Consider the following 16,735-nt stretch of genomic DNA (forward strand, 5'->3'; position numbering starts at 1 on the left):
TTAAATTAGGCCTATCCGATATCATTTGTTTACAGCCTGTAAAGAGACAATCGTGCGGCTGTATATGGAACGAGCGGCCTCGAATCACGGTTCTGTGCTGTGCTAAACACACACACATGTCAGATGATTAGCATTTTTGATAGCTAAGTATCGCAAGGATTAAAAAAGAGACGCTGTTTCTAAATTAGGCAAGTAAACAACTGCACTGAATGTCAAAGCCGTTAAGGAGAAGCCTATTTCTGTCGGCACGGGCTATAGCGCATGTGTGCTGGATGCTGCTCACCGCTGGATGTCAAACCGTTATCCGTTACCGCACACATTATACACCACCACAAAATAGGCAAACGGTACAATAAAAAAGAACAAAGAAAAGAAAAGCATGCTTATTTCAAATATTTCGTTTAAATGAGCCCTAATGTAAACAACGCATAACAGCAAATCTCATTGAACATAAATGGCAAGAGAAGAGCAGAGCTTGGGATGTTTTGCAGGTGTGGCTCTATTCACTCATTCTAAGGGCCAGCGTTACATTGGCCTGCCCACTAAATGAAGAATAGTTGCTATACTCACTCCATAGTGTCTCAATGCTGTTTCCCCCTCAAATTTCAGATTATTTTCCCGGCTGTTTGTTTGTTTTATCAGAGGCGCAGCAGCATTAGTGTCAGCCCTGTGTCTTCTCCCTGTGTGTGAGCTGTGAGACCGGGAGCTGCTGCTGCGTGCGTCCCTCCCCTGAATCTGCCTCTCTCTGCGCCTTGTTATCAGACCACCGCAACCCGGAAAATAAAGTCCGCGAGTCAACGAACTCTAAGATATTCACACTGTAGCATGTCTTTCTGAACTCTTTAAAAGTATCTGTTTTTTTTCTAGAAATTTGCGTTTCGCTAATAGGCGAATAATGATGTTTTTTAATAAGGATCTGGCCCAATCTGACCATTAAAGAAAAGCTTTGTCGCCACTTCATGGATGTGAAAGGTACTACGTGTCTATAAATATTTAATAAGTTAATATTTATCGTCAATGCAAAGTCAAGTTAAGTATCAAACTTTTATGTAAAATGATTGCTTTTGTAACCCCTTTACCTATTAATGGTTTCATTAAAAATTACCTCTAGAAACCTACCATTATTCAATAGGCACTTTGCTCCAAAATGTGTGAAAAAAGGCAAACGATTTTCATGAATTTTTCAACCATTTTTAAAAGAGGAAATTATATTCCTTGTGTGAGAGTGCATTTGCAGACCTGCTCATAGTTATACATTTTTAATCTGAAATGTGAGAAAAAAAATTATACACAAATATTTAGAGGGATTAACTATTAAAATATATTTTAATATTTCTAAATTGTTTTTAATTATGTAATTCTAAAATGTGATATTATTAATTTAAACAATTCATTGTATGTTATAATATGTGATAATATATTAAGTCTAGGCAGCACGGTGGCTCAGTGGTTAGCACTTTCTAAAATGTGTCCAGAGACATCAGTAAAAAATGTTGAAGACCTCAAGAAGAGCTACCAGTGTCAAATATTATGTACAAAATCTTATGTCAATATTACATTTATGGAGCCAGATCAGTCTCAAAAATAATACATTTACAAAATGAAATTCATACATGTACAACACAATTCACATTTGCAAAAAAAAAAAAAAGTAAAAAAAAATTATTATAAAATACACAAATCCAATTCATAAATTCAAAACATGATTCATAATTACTCAAATCCAATTCATAAATTAAAAACACGATTCAAAAATATTCAAATCCAATTCGTAAATTCAAAACACAATTCATAAATACTCAAATCCAATTCATAAATTCAAAACACGATTTATACTCAAATTTAATTCATAAATTCAAAACACGATTCATAAATATTCAAATCCATATCATAAGTTCAAAACACAATTCATTAATACTTAAATCCAATTCGTAAATTTAAACACAATTCATAAATTCTCAAATCCAATACCTGAATTTAAACACAATTCATAAATTCTCAAATCCAATACGTAAATTCAAAACACAATAAATAAATACTCAAATCCAATTCGTAAATTCAAAACTTGATCCATAAATACTGAAATCCAATTCGTAAATTCAAAACACAATTCATAAATACTGAAATCCAATTCATAAATTCAGCATACGATTCATAAATACTGAAATCCAATTCATAAATTCAAAACACAATTCATAAAGACTCAAATCCAATTCATTTGCCAAAAACATTTATGATTTTTACTTGTGAATTCACAAATTGTGTTTACAAATTTACAAATTGAATTTTGTAAATGTGAATTGTGTTGTGGATTTATGAATTTAGTAAATATATTATTTTGAGACTGATCTGGCTCCCAGTTCATTGTGTAAATCTTTCAACAGACACTGCAGCTGCATTGTTTGTGTGTGTGCGCGCTTTCGTGGGTGCATGTGTGTTTTGGGCAGGCAGCCTGTAGATGGAGTAAAAGATGCCATGGAAAATGGACTCTATTATACTCTACAATGGACTCTATTATGGAAATCAGAATTCATTTTAAAATATGTGATAAGTCTCTAAAAACACAGTCAATGATATATTTTGTTCTCCTCATCCATTCTGAAATTCCTGAAATGTGTCCAGAGACAGCAGTAAAACTTTAATCTGCCTGGCTTTCAGAAATTCATATCTTCAAGTCTTCAAGAAGAGCAACCAGTGTCAAATATTTCAGCGGTCAAGTATCAATTATCAAAATAGAAGGCTCTAGGCATTGATTCTCATTGGTTGAGCCATGTGTGAAGCTGTTGTATATTACTCTACAAGTCCACTCTACAGGCACAAGTACCAAGACAGTACACCTCATGACAGTATTGCTGTACCAGTTATGTATATTACTTGTTTGTGTGTGTGTTTGTTGCAACCACAGTCACTTCTAAAGAAACCACGTTGTTTGGTGAAAGAATAATGCTTATTATTTTAATGAATTAATTAATTAATTAATTAATTAATTAATAAATGGATCTCGTCTGGCTTATTGTTTAAGTATCCACCAATTGTCTTGTGTTAGAAGCTGATAACATATTGGAAATTTATTTAACTAACCCTATAACCTAGTTATAGCCAGATGGAATCTGGGGACATCATTTGACATTTCTGCGCAGAATTTTGTTAAAAATCTGCGGATTTCTGCGGAATGATTTTGGGACTATCATAACTAAAACCTTAATATATGAAATAAAAAGTAATACCTTTTTAACTTTTATTTGATGTTTATAATGCAAATCCAATTAGATATACTTATTTGGGAAACAAAGCAAGTCTTTCATATGATATATCTACTAAAAGACAGAAAATATTACTTTACAAACTGTATTGTAAATAAATCATATGAATTTTTCATGTAAGTCAATAATATTACTAAAATTATTTTAACAACTGAATAAATCAAAATTTACACACATTTACACAAGTAAATAGACAGAGTGAACGATGGGCTAAAAATCTGTAGAAATCTGCAGTCTCTAAATATTTCCAAAATGATGATTAACAGAGCAAGAAAATCTTATTTGTTTTATTTTGGCTAGAATAAAAGCAGCTTTTATTTTTTAGGAACCATTTTAAGGTCAAAATTATTAGGCTAATTCTGATAGCCTACAGAACAAACCATTGTTATAGAATAACTTGCTTACCCTAACCTGCCTAGTTAACCTAATTAACCTAGTTAACGCTTTACATGTCACTTTAAGCTGTGTCTTGAAAATATAATATTATAGTAAAATATTATTTGCTGTCATCGTGGCAAAGATAAAACAAATCAGTTATTAGAGATGAGTTATTAAAACTATTATGTTAAGAAATGTGTTAAAAAAAATCTTCTCTCCGTTAAACAGAAATTGGGGGAAAAAATAAACAGGGGGGCTAATAATTGTGACTTCAACTAAATATATATATATATATATATATATATATATATATATATAATAAATAGCAAAGCTTTTATTCTAGAAGGATTCCAGCCCACACAGCTCCACCCTGATGCTCTTGCAGCCAGTCCTCTTTGGCAGCCTGCAAACGGAGCTGCCTCACTGGCCTGCCAGTTGCCGTGGTAACTTGACATGTCTCCATTTGCTCTGATCAATGGAAATGTTGCCGTCGCAGGGGATTGGAGCGCTGCCAGCTCTCTTGGAGTGCAACGTAACTCTCTCTCTATCTCTCTCTTGCTCCAAGACAGGGAAGACACACACACACACACACACACACAAAAGAAATGGAGGCAGGGAATTGGCGGGGTGGTGGATGTGGTTGTGAAATACCATCTGGGTGGTAGCTTGGCCTCTGTGGTCAGGGTTAAATGATCCATTCATGAAGCAAATCATTTCCTTTGAGAGCAGTGATTTTGTAATAACGCAAAACAATCCGTCTGAATGACACTTCTGCAATATTGAATAAAGGATTTTCTTCAGATGATCAGCCTTCTGGATTTTGCTGAGTCTAAATTTTTGTCAGGATGAGAGGGGGTTGAAATGGCTGCGGAATGCTTGTGCATGCATGGAGGAGGTTTTGATTTCAGCGTGATGCTGTGTGTCAAACATTCAGTCAACATTCATCAGTTCTACACATAGCTACTGTACATATTACACTGAAAGGGTTTTACACAATCCATTAATGTTTTCCCAAGACAAATCGATAAAGTGGATTGAATATAAAACTAATAAGTAGGCCCAAAAAAATCTCAAGAATTGTTTTGTTTTGGCTCATTTTAAACAAGCAATTTAAACAAGCAGCAAAAATACTTTTTTGAGTGTAGGCCTACACTGCAAAAAAATGCTGGCTTCCAAACAATTCCATTATGTAATTGAATCAAAATATATCGATTAAGTTAACTTAATCATATTAACAAATTTAAGTGGATTGTTAATTTGTGTAAATTGTGTTAATTTTGACAGCCAATGTTGCTTTAGTTTGTCTTAGTCTTAACTAAAATTCCATTTTAGATTTAGTGATATTTTATGCTGAGTTCAGGCTGCATGATTTTAGCCCCAATTTTGACTCGCAGACAGTTTTTGATAAATTGTCGACAAATGCCTGAAGTCACAGGCAAATCGGTGATCGTTCATGTGAGTGACAATCACACAGTCTGAACTCAAAGACGCAATCTTAGAGAATCGACGATGAGTCACCGATGCCTGTGAGATATTTGGCGTGCTAAATATCTGGAGCTGTCGGCGATTCAAATCATGCCGTATGAAAGGTGTTCTGGTTGAAAATAACATCTGCAATTACCTACAGCCAATAAGAGAGCAGCATCCACTAGTATGTTCATTCTTGATATCAGGAACTGAATTTCAACTAGTAAGAATTACAGTTCTTGATATCTGTAATTGTATTTTCACTAGTAAAATGTCACCATAGACTGCCATTCAAATTTAATTGTTGATATCAAGAATTGATTTCTTACTCGTTAAATTTTTATTTTACATATCAGAAATACAATTCTTACTTGTAAAAGCATTTATATTTTTGTATCAGTTGTCATATGGATGCTAGTGCAAATGTCTATTCTTAATATTAATAATTGAATTGTTACTAGTAAAAATGTCAATTCCTGATATCAAGAACTTAATTTCACTAATTGAAATCTTAATTCTTGAAATTTACAATTATATTTTAACACGTTACATTTGTTATTTCTGATATCTAAAAATGTATTTCTGATATGAACAATTAGGGAAGTAATTTATGAAATCTAAAATTACTAATCTCACTAAACAATTACATTCATGATTCCAGAAATGAACATCATCACTAGTGACAAACTAATTGTTGATATCAAAAATGAACATCTTTACTAGTTGAAAAGTATTTCTTGATATCAACAATGTAATTACTGATATCAACAATTAAATTACTGATATCAACAATTACATTTTTCATATCAACAATTAAATTATTGATATCAAGAATTTTATTTTAACTTGTAAGAAATCAATTCTTGATGTCAACAATTAAATTTAAATGGCAGCCTATGACATTTAACTAGTGAAAATTCAGTTGTTGATATCAAAAATGTAATTGTTGATATCAACAATTTTAATTGTTGATATTAACAATTCAGTTTTTGATATCAACAATTAAATATTTGATATCATGAACGGAATTGTTGATATCAAGAATGTTTATTGTTGATATCAAGAATACATATCCTGAGAATGAATAAAAGTCTAAACGGCTTGCCATATCAAAGGCTTCTTTCTCATTATGTAGTTACAAGCAAAAAGTATGCTACATGTTTTTGGTTGTGAGTTGTAGTTAGGACAAAGTTGTCGGCGATTCTTCCTATTGTAAAGTCATGCAGTTTGAAACCTCCTGTCGCCGATCCATCTTGCAGTGTAAACACAGCAGCGACAAAATGCTAGCCCAGATAGTCATGCAGTGTGAAAACATCTGTGACACGATTACTTTGACAATCATGCAGTTTGAACTCATCATTAGTCTACTGAACCATTTTAGTTTAAGTCTAGTTTTAGTTGACTAAATGTACTCTAGATTTAGTTAACTAAAATATATTTGGTTTAATGTGTAATTTCATTAAAATAATGTGAACATTTATTTACACAAAATATTCTAACGTAGAATGAAATAAAACAGTCTAATTAAAATATGGAATATAGCTTTTTCATTAAAGACCAAATATTAGTATGAATTGTTTATTTATATCCTAAGTAATATGAAAAATTATGTGTCGGCAAGAACAGTAGAAAATAAATGCCATGATCATATGTTTACAATCAGAGCACTTCTGTGAGGTAGCTTGAACAATCAAGTAATAAATAACATCCATTCTTTACTTTTAGACTTTAGTGCACCAGTAAATATATATTTAAAAAATTAATATACAAACAAATAGCACCTCAACTTAAAATACCCGGCAGGCAATCCCAAGTTTACATATCTCACAGTTTGCTATGACAATGTTGTCGTCATCAACTTTATATTACCACCAGACCGCAGACATAATTGCTCTTTCCACTTCAAGTTGCTTCCGTGTTCTACTTTGCCGGCATTTACAAAGCGTCTCTGCAACAAAGTTATGTCATGCTGCACGCGTTGCTGTTTCCGTGTGAAGTCAAGAAAGAGCATAACTATAGATGTGTTAAAAAATAATGAGTCCTGATTGGGAGGTAATGTCCGATTCCAATCGAGTCTGAAACCGTGTGATCGGGCCTGATTTCCGATCACGGGATCAGATCTGAACATCCCTTGTTTCAACTTATTTTAAATAAGTAGTTTGAACAAGCAACAAAGGTCATTTGTTTGAGTGTAGCGCAGAAATTTGAACACACGTGCAAGTCAAAAATTTATGTCTGCATGTCTTTTACGAAAGAATTACTTGCAACATATTACTGTATTTTAAGATTCCCATGTATTTAATGTAAACACACACACACACACACACACACACACACGCACGCACACACACACACACACACACACACACACACACACACACACACACACACACACACACTAACTTTACAGTTTTTCACGATTGCTTACACACTAAAATTAAACCTTACCCTCAATTAGCAAAACCGTACACTCAAGGAGCAAAACACAAGGCTAGATCTGCACAACTGTAAGCACATAGTCAGCTTCACACATTTTGCAAAACATTACACACAGTGATCTGCAAAACACTTGGATGCTTTTGACAGAAATTTTCAGGATGGAATTTCCTTGCAATTTCAAAGCAAAGGCTTCCAAATGAACACACACAAGCCAATTGGTTAAACACAGCCATCAGGAGTGCAGGCACACTGGTGCAAAACTGTAGACACACCAATCAGCTGGAACCACAATAAAAAGCAATAGGTATAAACTTCACTTGTCTTCAATGAATATGTTTACAGTAGTATAGCTATAAATATTAGTCTTCAATAAATATGTTTAGTATAGCTATAAATATTAGTCTCCGATAAATATGGAAGGCAATGTTGCAGTAAGAGGAAGAGGAAGCACGAAAGGGAGGAAGATTGGTAAACAGGAAACGGGATGCGGGAGATTTTTATTTTTTTGCTATTGAAATGTATACATTACCAGAAAGCTCAATAAATAAGCTTTAGATTTTTGTATGGGTGGTTAGGATAGGGCAATATTTAGCTGTGTATCAGTGTATCACTGTTTGGTGAATTCAGTATGTTCATGTACTTTATAGCAATATCTCTGAAACAAATCAAACCCAGATTATATTAGTATTAGTCAGTTATAAATGATACGAGTGTTTACAGTTTTTTTCTGATTGCTTACAGTTTTTTATGATTGCTAACACACTAAAAATAAACTTTTCCCACAATTAGCAAAATCATACACTCAAGGAGCAAAACACAAGGCTAGATTGGCACAACTGTAAGCACATAGTCAGCTTCACACTATTTGCAAAACATTACACACAGTGATTTGCAAATCACTAAACACACTTGGTGCTTTTGACACAGATATTTTTCATAATGAAATTTCCTTGCAATTTCAAAGCAAAGGCCTTCAAATGAACACACACATGAACCATGGGTTAAACACAGCTATCAGGTGTGCACACACACTGCTTCAAAACTGTAGACTCACCAATCATCTGGAACCACAATAAAAAAGCAATAGGTATAAACTATTAGTCCTCAATAAACATGTTTACTGTAGTATAGCTATAAATATTAGTCTTCAATAAATATGTTTTACAGGAGCTATAAATATTAATCTTCAATAAATATGGAAGGTAATGTCGCAGTATTGAAGAGGAAGCACGAAAGTGAGGAAGATTGGTAAACAGGATTTTTTTTAATACATACATGTATACATTGAATACATAAATGTATACATCACCAGAAAGCTGAATAAATAAGCTTTATATTGTTGTATGGTTTGTTAGGATAGGGCTATATTTAGCTATCAGTCTATCACTGTTTGGTGAATACAGTATGTTCATGTATACTTTATAGCAATATCTCTCAAACCCAGATTACATTAGTATTAGTCAGTTAGAAATGATACAACTGTTTAAGATTGATTACAGCAGTGTGTAAATGAAGCAAACAGATTTCTATTGAATATAGCGTGTGTGTTCTGCACGGTGTCAAAACTGTGTTTTGTTATATTGTTTAAAGTTTTGCATGAAGTGTTTCATTTTGCAAAAGAACTGATGTGTTCTGGTGTTTGTGTGTGTAGATGTGGATATTGTGTGAAGCGTTTTGACAAAATGAGCCCTAATTTCACAATTGTGCTTAAAAAACTTTAATGGGAACTTTCCATATACATATTTTTTATACTGTACAAACTGTATATTCTATTGCCCTTCCATAAACCCAACCATCAAAAAAAAAATAATCTGCATTTTTACACTTTCAAAATATTTCATTCGGTGTGATTTATGAGCTGTTTTCCTCATGGGGACCAAACAAATTACCCCATACGATCAAAATTTACGGGGTATTTCTATACTTGTGGGGACATGTGGTCCCAACAATGTAAGGAAAACAAGTTTCACAGGTAACAGTTTGGTTTATGTCACTATTCATGGTATTAACAAACCATTAACTAACACATTAACTAACACTATCAGCTTAATAAACTACTAACTAGCTGTTTGTTAATAGTTAGTAACGTACAAGTTGTGTTTAGGTTTTGGGTAGGATTAGGGATGCAGAATAAGATCATACTTTATAACCACTAATGTACAGTTAATATCTTAATAATAGGCAGGTAATAAGCCAGTAGCATGAATTGTGACCTAAACTAAACGGTAAAGTGTTACCGTTACACACACGCACACACTCACAACTGACAGTTCATGTGATGAAATGTTTTCTACAAAAGTCATAAAAGGGAATTTTCTCCAGCCTTCAGTGTCACAAGATTCTTCAGTAATCCTTCTTTTATGTTGGTATTTTCTATTTTTATTTATTTATAAAAGAGAAATGGTCATATATTAAAAAGTTTTCTTATTTAAGTATAATTTTTATATTATTTAATATATTACGTTTTTTTATGATTCTTCTATACATAAATAAAAATACTTTTGTTACCCTGAATGACATTTCATTGGGTTTTGTCCACAAACCATATATGATTGTAATTTTTTTGTTTATAAACAATAACATTTAATTATACATGCAATAAATAAATACATTTGAAGCAGTGAGTGACGCAGTGGCACAGTAGGTAGTACTGTCGCCTCACAGCATGAAGGTCGCTGGTTCGAGCCTTGGCTGGGTCAGTTGGCGTTTCTGTGTGGAGTTTGCATGTTCTCCCTGCGCTCGCATAGGTTTCCTCCGGGTGCTCCGGTTTCCCCCACAGTCCAAAGACATGCGGTACAGGTGAATTGGGTAGGCTAAATTGTCCGTAGTGTATGAGTGTAAGTGAGTGTGTATGGATGTTTCCCAGAGATGGGTTGCATCTGGAAGGGCATCCACTGTGTAAAACATGTGCTGGATAAACCCCGGATTAATAAAGGGACTAAGCCGAAAAGAAAATGAATGAATGAATAAATGATTTGACTCAGTCTTTCACTTTTAATGCTTTAATGCTTCAAAAGCCATTCGCGTCTTTGACCCAGGATTCACTTAAGTGTTATATTCCCTATGACCAGTTTTCCCAAGAAAAGTCCACAACCTGTTTGACTCACCTTCTTTAGCATTGTAGAAGTGGTTTCCTGTTCGAAATTCTTGCAAAAAAAAAAAAAAGCTTTATTAATATGAGCAGCCGAAGTAGCTGGAGATCAAAGGACTGCTGACTTCATTAACGCTGCTGAAAATTTAATCAATGTGAATTTAATCAGGGTAAGTAAACTGAATACCTGGTGGGGAAGAGCAAAAGTCTAAAAGTCATCACCCACTATCGGATCAGCTTTTATAGAAGATTATTGCATTCTTCCTGTATTTATGTTGTAGACATAAATATGAGATAAATAATCAAGTTCAGATGTATGTTGTGCATGCTGGTGTGTATTTGGGTGCTATTTTTAATTTACTTTTTTGGATTCCTAAATAATTTGATCCATTGGGTCAAGTTAAAGAGGTAATTTAACCCCAAATTTTAAATTCTATAATTTACTTGCTTTTAACTTATTCCAAATCTGTATGTTTTTTTTTTCTTCTGCTTAATACAAAATAAGATATTGTGGATAAAAAATTAAACTGTTGATCATAAATCTGGATCTACCCAGGCATAGCTGAAAAATAAGTATAGTAATAAATGAGTTCAGCACATAAAAATGACATATTATGAGGCGCAAACATTATTGTTTCCAGGTTATTGTGTAAATATTGTCGCTGGTTCAAGCCTCGGCTGGGTCAGTTGGCGTTTCTGTGTGGAGTTTGCATGTTCTCATCATGTTCACATGGGTTTCCTCTGGGTGCTCTGGTTCAAAAGTCCAAAGACATGTGGTATAGGGGAATTAGGTAAGCTAAATTGTCCGTAGTGTATGTGAGTGAATGAGTGTGTATGGATGCTTCCCAGTGTTGGGTTGCGGCTGGAAGAGCATTTGCTGCATAAAACGTGCTGTGGTGACTCCAGATTAATAAAGGGACTAAGCCGAAAAGAAAATGAATAATATGTAAGACTAATAATAGCACAGAAAATATCATCAAATTTACTGCACTCAAAAAAATTTTTTTTTTTTGCTTGTTCACACTACTTAATTAAAATGAGCTAAAACAACACAATTCTTGAGCTTTCATTGTGACAACTAATTTTTTTTTAAATATTCATTTCACATACATTTGTTAAAAGTGTTAAGTTAACTTAATTGATTTGTGTTGGGTCAACATGAATGAATTATGTGGAACCCTGCATTGTTTACAGTGTGTCCCGCCTATAGACGCTATATTAGAAACACCTAAGCGGTCTTTTTTTTTTATTTGATGCAAATATTTAACATTATGTACATAAATACACACTGTAAAAAATACTGGGTTTCACACAATTGATTTATGTTGGAATAATATGGAAGGAATTAAGTTAATTTATTAGTTTTCACAAATTTAAGTGGATTGAACATATAACAATTAAGTTGTCCTAAAAACAAACAGCAGTTTTGAAGCAAGAATTGTCTTGCTTCAGCTCATTTTAATAAGTTGTTTGAACAAACAGCAAAGAGCTGATTCCAAAATGTGGGACATAGATTGTACATTTATTTAGTGCCACCCTGAAGAGACATAAGATCTGTTTAAATGTAGCATTTGTAAGTTTAACATGCATATTGTGAAATTTGCAACATATGTTTGTAATGAGGTAACAAACACATGTGATTAAGTATTTAATACTGGTTTATGCACCATGTCATATCACACAGCTCTTACTGTGATTCTTTTTCTTTGAAAGGGTCCCAATAAACTTTTTTTAAATTTATAAAACTATTAAAGGCAATTCCTGCCTGTTTTCATATATGTTAAAGCTTCAAAATACAACACTAAATATATCTTTGCCTGTACCTTTTGTTGAGTATATTTATAGCATATATTTTATCCAAAACACAGGTAAACTAGGTTACTCTGATTCCATAAACATAGCTTACTCACTCCTTCTAGCTAAAATAAAACTCTCCAACACTTCAGTTGAAATGACTGTTATAAAAGCATCTTTTCTTTAAACATATTTTGACAAATAAAGTGGGAATCATTTCCTGTGTATTTCAGAAAACATTACACTGTGTGTTTGTGTCAGAGCAAGCACTGATAGCGTCAGAGCAGAGCTCAATAATAACATTTATACAACAGTTCTGTTTGGTTCTCAAATCTGATTGGCTGACAGTTGTGCAGTATTCTGCAATAACAGCACTCCTACAGCCTCTTCACCCTTCTTGGTGTATTACTCCCACAAAGAGACACAAGCAGAAGAGGGAACAACTCGCTACAGTTTGACAAATATCGCAGTGGTTGGACAACATAATGAACTTTTGAGGCTTTTTTAAGGCGAGAATTTAGTTATTTAGACTGCAACTATGCAGTTTATTAATAAGGATAGTGCCTACTTTAAAATAGTTCAATTCAGTGCATTGATAGCTGTTAGAGCAAAGAAATTCACGGTTAACTGCCACAACAGAGACTGCATAATAAGTCCTTAGGGGAGATAAACTCAGCATTTTTTTTTTTTTCATTTTTCAAACTACAGCTGATCAAATCATTATAAAAAAGGTAAGTGACATTCAAGTCAAACTTTCTCTCCTTTGTATTTTGTATAATTTTTAATTTTTGTATAATTTATGCCATAGTAATCTGCTAGTGTTTGCTTTGCTTTGGCTTTTTTGAGGTTAATTATTTCGATATCCCGATTGCAACAGAGAAATACTGGTAAATCTCTGTAGACTGATGGCATTTTATGCCGTTCGGCTTATAATCTTAATGTGAACAAAATCACCCGTTTTTTCATCACTTTAGACATTACACAAGAGAATCATTTAAATACTAGCTCTAAAGTGACATTTGTGAACTGGCAACATTTTCTGCAGTTCTGACAGTCAGCTGCAAATGTGAATGAATGGCAGAAGGAAAGTAGTTCCTCGTACAAAAGGGTTTTTGAGACTCTGTGCATGACTTTATTTTTTATATACACAATTTTGCAGTCAAACTGTTGTATAAACGAAATATCACACTCGTAGCAGTGCGATATGGCTGTATATCACTGGTGGGGCACTAAGGCACTATGGCCTCGAGCCGATGCACGCCTCCCACCAGTGCTGATATACAGCCATATTGCACTTCTATGAGTGTGATATTGCTAATTCATGAACCTTCTAAATATGGTCAAAACTGAGCTTTTCATTCTTGGGGATTCAATTACTGTGGTAACAAATGAGCATATAAAACCATTACTAGAGAATTTTTAAAACTTAGCTAAGCCACATTCCTACTATATATAGATATCAGAAAACAATTTAACATATCAAACCAATGAACATATGGCACCCCTTGGCTAACCAAAATCGTAAAAATGACATTGTAGTCAATAGTTATTATGAACTAATGAATACTATGTCCTGTTTTTTCAGTTTAATACTTTCTACATTCTACTTGTCTTGTTTTTATTTAATCATCTGAAAAATGATTTTCTCGGACGTCACATAATAAACCCAGTCTTGACTTTTCACAACTGAAAATAACGGCAACATTGTCAGTGCTCAAAAACCATTTCAGCCTCTCATCTTTCAAAAGCATTTAATGGAATCAAATGAATTGAATGTCTATGTGATTGTAAGCCTAGATCTGTCCCTTGAAAAACACATATAGTTCTTATTAAAATGATAAATTGCTGTGCACTGAAAGCCCCATAGTTCAATTCAGTCACCATAGCAACAGTCAGAGTGCTTTTGCAGACTTCATGATAGTTGCAGTGGATGGCGTGGGCACTGGCTCATGTTTGGACAGCATAGGTAGGCATCGGAGATGACTAGGTGGAAGAACAATATTTTGGTGCGTTGTTGTGTTTTTAAGTAGATAATGTAGTATATATATATATATATATATATATATATATATATATATATATATATATATATATTATCATAGATTTCAACTTTACATGCTATATCATCACTTTTATATGCAATCATCAATCATCAGCTGTTTATCAAGACCTATGACATTTGTCATTGAGAAAGCAGAACTAGTGACTGAATTCCAGAAAAAAAGAGCCTAAACAGACAGTGTAATGTTTTGTACTGGCTGTTGTGTCATCAGAAAAGGACACAAATTTTTCATCCATTGCTTAATTTCCCAAGCTGAAGATATTTGTTTTACAGTGTTTGGAAACTATGTACAGTAGAGCTTTTGTGCGTCTCTTGGTCAATGTCAGAGATGTGTTGAATCTCATGTGGAGGACAGGATAGGTTTCATGGATGCACCCAAAAAAGCTTTTGGCTCTTCAGGTGATTGTAACTTTACATATAGTTGAAGTCAGAATTATTAGCCCCTCTGTTTATTTTTTTCCCTAATTTCTGTTTAATGGAAAGAAGATTTTTTTGACACATTTCAAAACATAATAGTTTTAATAACTCATTTCTTATTTATATTATCTTATATAATATTTTACTAGATATTTTTAAGACATTTCTATTCACCTTAAAGTGACATTTAAAGCCTTTTCTAGGTTAATTAGGTTAACTAGGCAGGTTAGGGCAATTTGGCAAGTTATTGTATAACGATGGTTTGTTCTGTAGACTATCTAAATAAAAATAGCTTACGGGGGCTAATAATTTTGACCGTTAAATGTTTTAAAAATATATTTATTTATTTAATTTTTTATTCTAGCCAAAATAAAACAAATAAGACTTTCTCCAGAAGAAAAAATATTATCAGACTTACTGTGAAAATTTCCTTGCTCTGTTTAACATCATTTGGAAAAAAAATTCAAAGGGGGGCTAATAATTCTGACTTTAACTGTATATAAAAAAGAAACACTATTGAATATTGCTAATCATAATTTTGGAGTGAACTAAGATTATTTATTTATGACTAGGATATGAATTTTCATTTGTTTATTTTTATTTTTGAAGAGGAGAGAAGAACATCATTTGTTCATCTCTGTACTCAATCAGTATAATAACAACACATCACAGGCATCTCATATGTTTCATTTTTTTTTTTCTGGGAAAAATAACTGTAATCATTATTTAGAAATCCCTATTTTTTAAGTAACAGCAATCTGTCACAGATGGTGTGCTTTGCTGTAGAAAATCTTTTCATTATTTCTCTCCCTGTCATTTTATTATGGCTGATGCCTTGCCACATTGCATGTTTCATACTCAAAGTCCATTTTATATTTAGGAATTCATGCACTAGCAAATGCTTTGGTTAATCTGCATTTAATAAGAACGACTTCACCGAGTCTGCCTCACAAATGCTGTAAAATGCTCTGGGCTAGCAATGATCTGTGGTGGAGAGATTAAAACTCCAGTTTAAATTAGAAGCTGTTTAAAAGTCAGGTCTCAAATGCAAGCACTTCATATTTGAATCAAACTTAAAAGTATGCTGGATTCTGCACAGTACAATGTGCATAAGTCTCTGGTGTTTTAGCTCTTTTACTGACCATCTATTTATGTTTTGGTCTCTTCATCAACATACGAAAGGAAAGTAGGTGAAATATTGATACAAAAAATTGTATGGGAACATTTTTCAGAACAAAATGGTTTAATCTGGCGAACTCATTTTACATTTATTCATTTTACAGTTATTCATTTAGCAGATACTTTATCCAAAACACTTAAAGGTGTGGATTAAAGACACTTCTAATCATCAGAAAGTAGCAGTATATTGTATGTTCATTCATTCACTTTACTTCGGCTTAGTCTCTGATTTATCAGAGGTTGCTACAACGGAATGAACCGTCAACTATTCCAGCATATGTCTTGCGCAGCGGATAACCCTTTTAGCCGCAACCCAGTACTGGGAAACATCCATACACTCACATTCACACAGTAACTCATACAATACGGCCAATTTAGTTAATCCAATTCACCTGTACCACATGTCTTTGGACTGTGGGGGAAACTGGAGAACCCGGACGAAACCCACGCAAACAAGGGGAGAATATGCAAACGGCACACAGAAATGCCAGCTGGCCCAGACGAGAGTCAAACCAGCGACCTTCTTGCTGTGCTGTGACAGTGGTAACCAGTGAGCCACCGTGCCGTCTATAGTACTATGTATATTGCAGGTAAAATAAGTATTGAATACATCATGATTTTTTTATTGTAAATATATTTCTAAAG

General features: G+C 33.4%; 1 protein-coding gene across 3 annotated transcripts in view; it reads right to left on the minus strand.

The window, feature by feature from the left end:
* Positions 1-784, minus strand: part of palm1a (paralemmin 1a) — an 83,164-nt gene extending 82,380 nt beyond the window's left edge. Inside the window, exon 1 of one of the 3 annotated variants that reach the window (XM_056468393.1) lies at positions 571-784. In XM_056468393.1, coding sequence (XP_056324368.1) covers positions 571-575 — 5 coding nt within the window. In that variant the 5' untranslated portion in view covers positions 576-784. The remainder of the gene's footprint in view (positions 1-570) is intronic. The other 2 variants (XM_056468394.1, XM_056468395.1) reach the window with 2 other exon arrangements.
* Positions 785-16,735: the final 15,951 nt, after the last annotated feature.

This window comes from Danio aesculapii, chromosome 11 (assembly GCF_903798145.1).
Source record: "Danio aesculapii chromosome 11, fDanAes4.1, whole genome shotgun sequence".
NCBI classification, from domain to species: domain Eukaryota; kingdom Metazoa; phylum Chordata; class Actinopteri; order Cypriniformes; family Danionidae; genus Danio; species Danio aesculapii.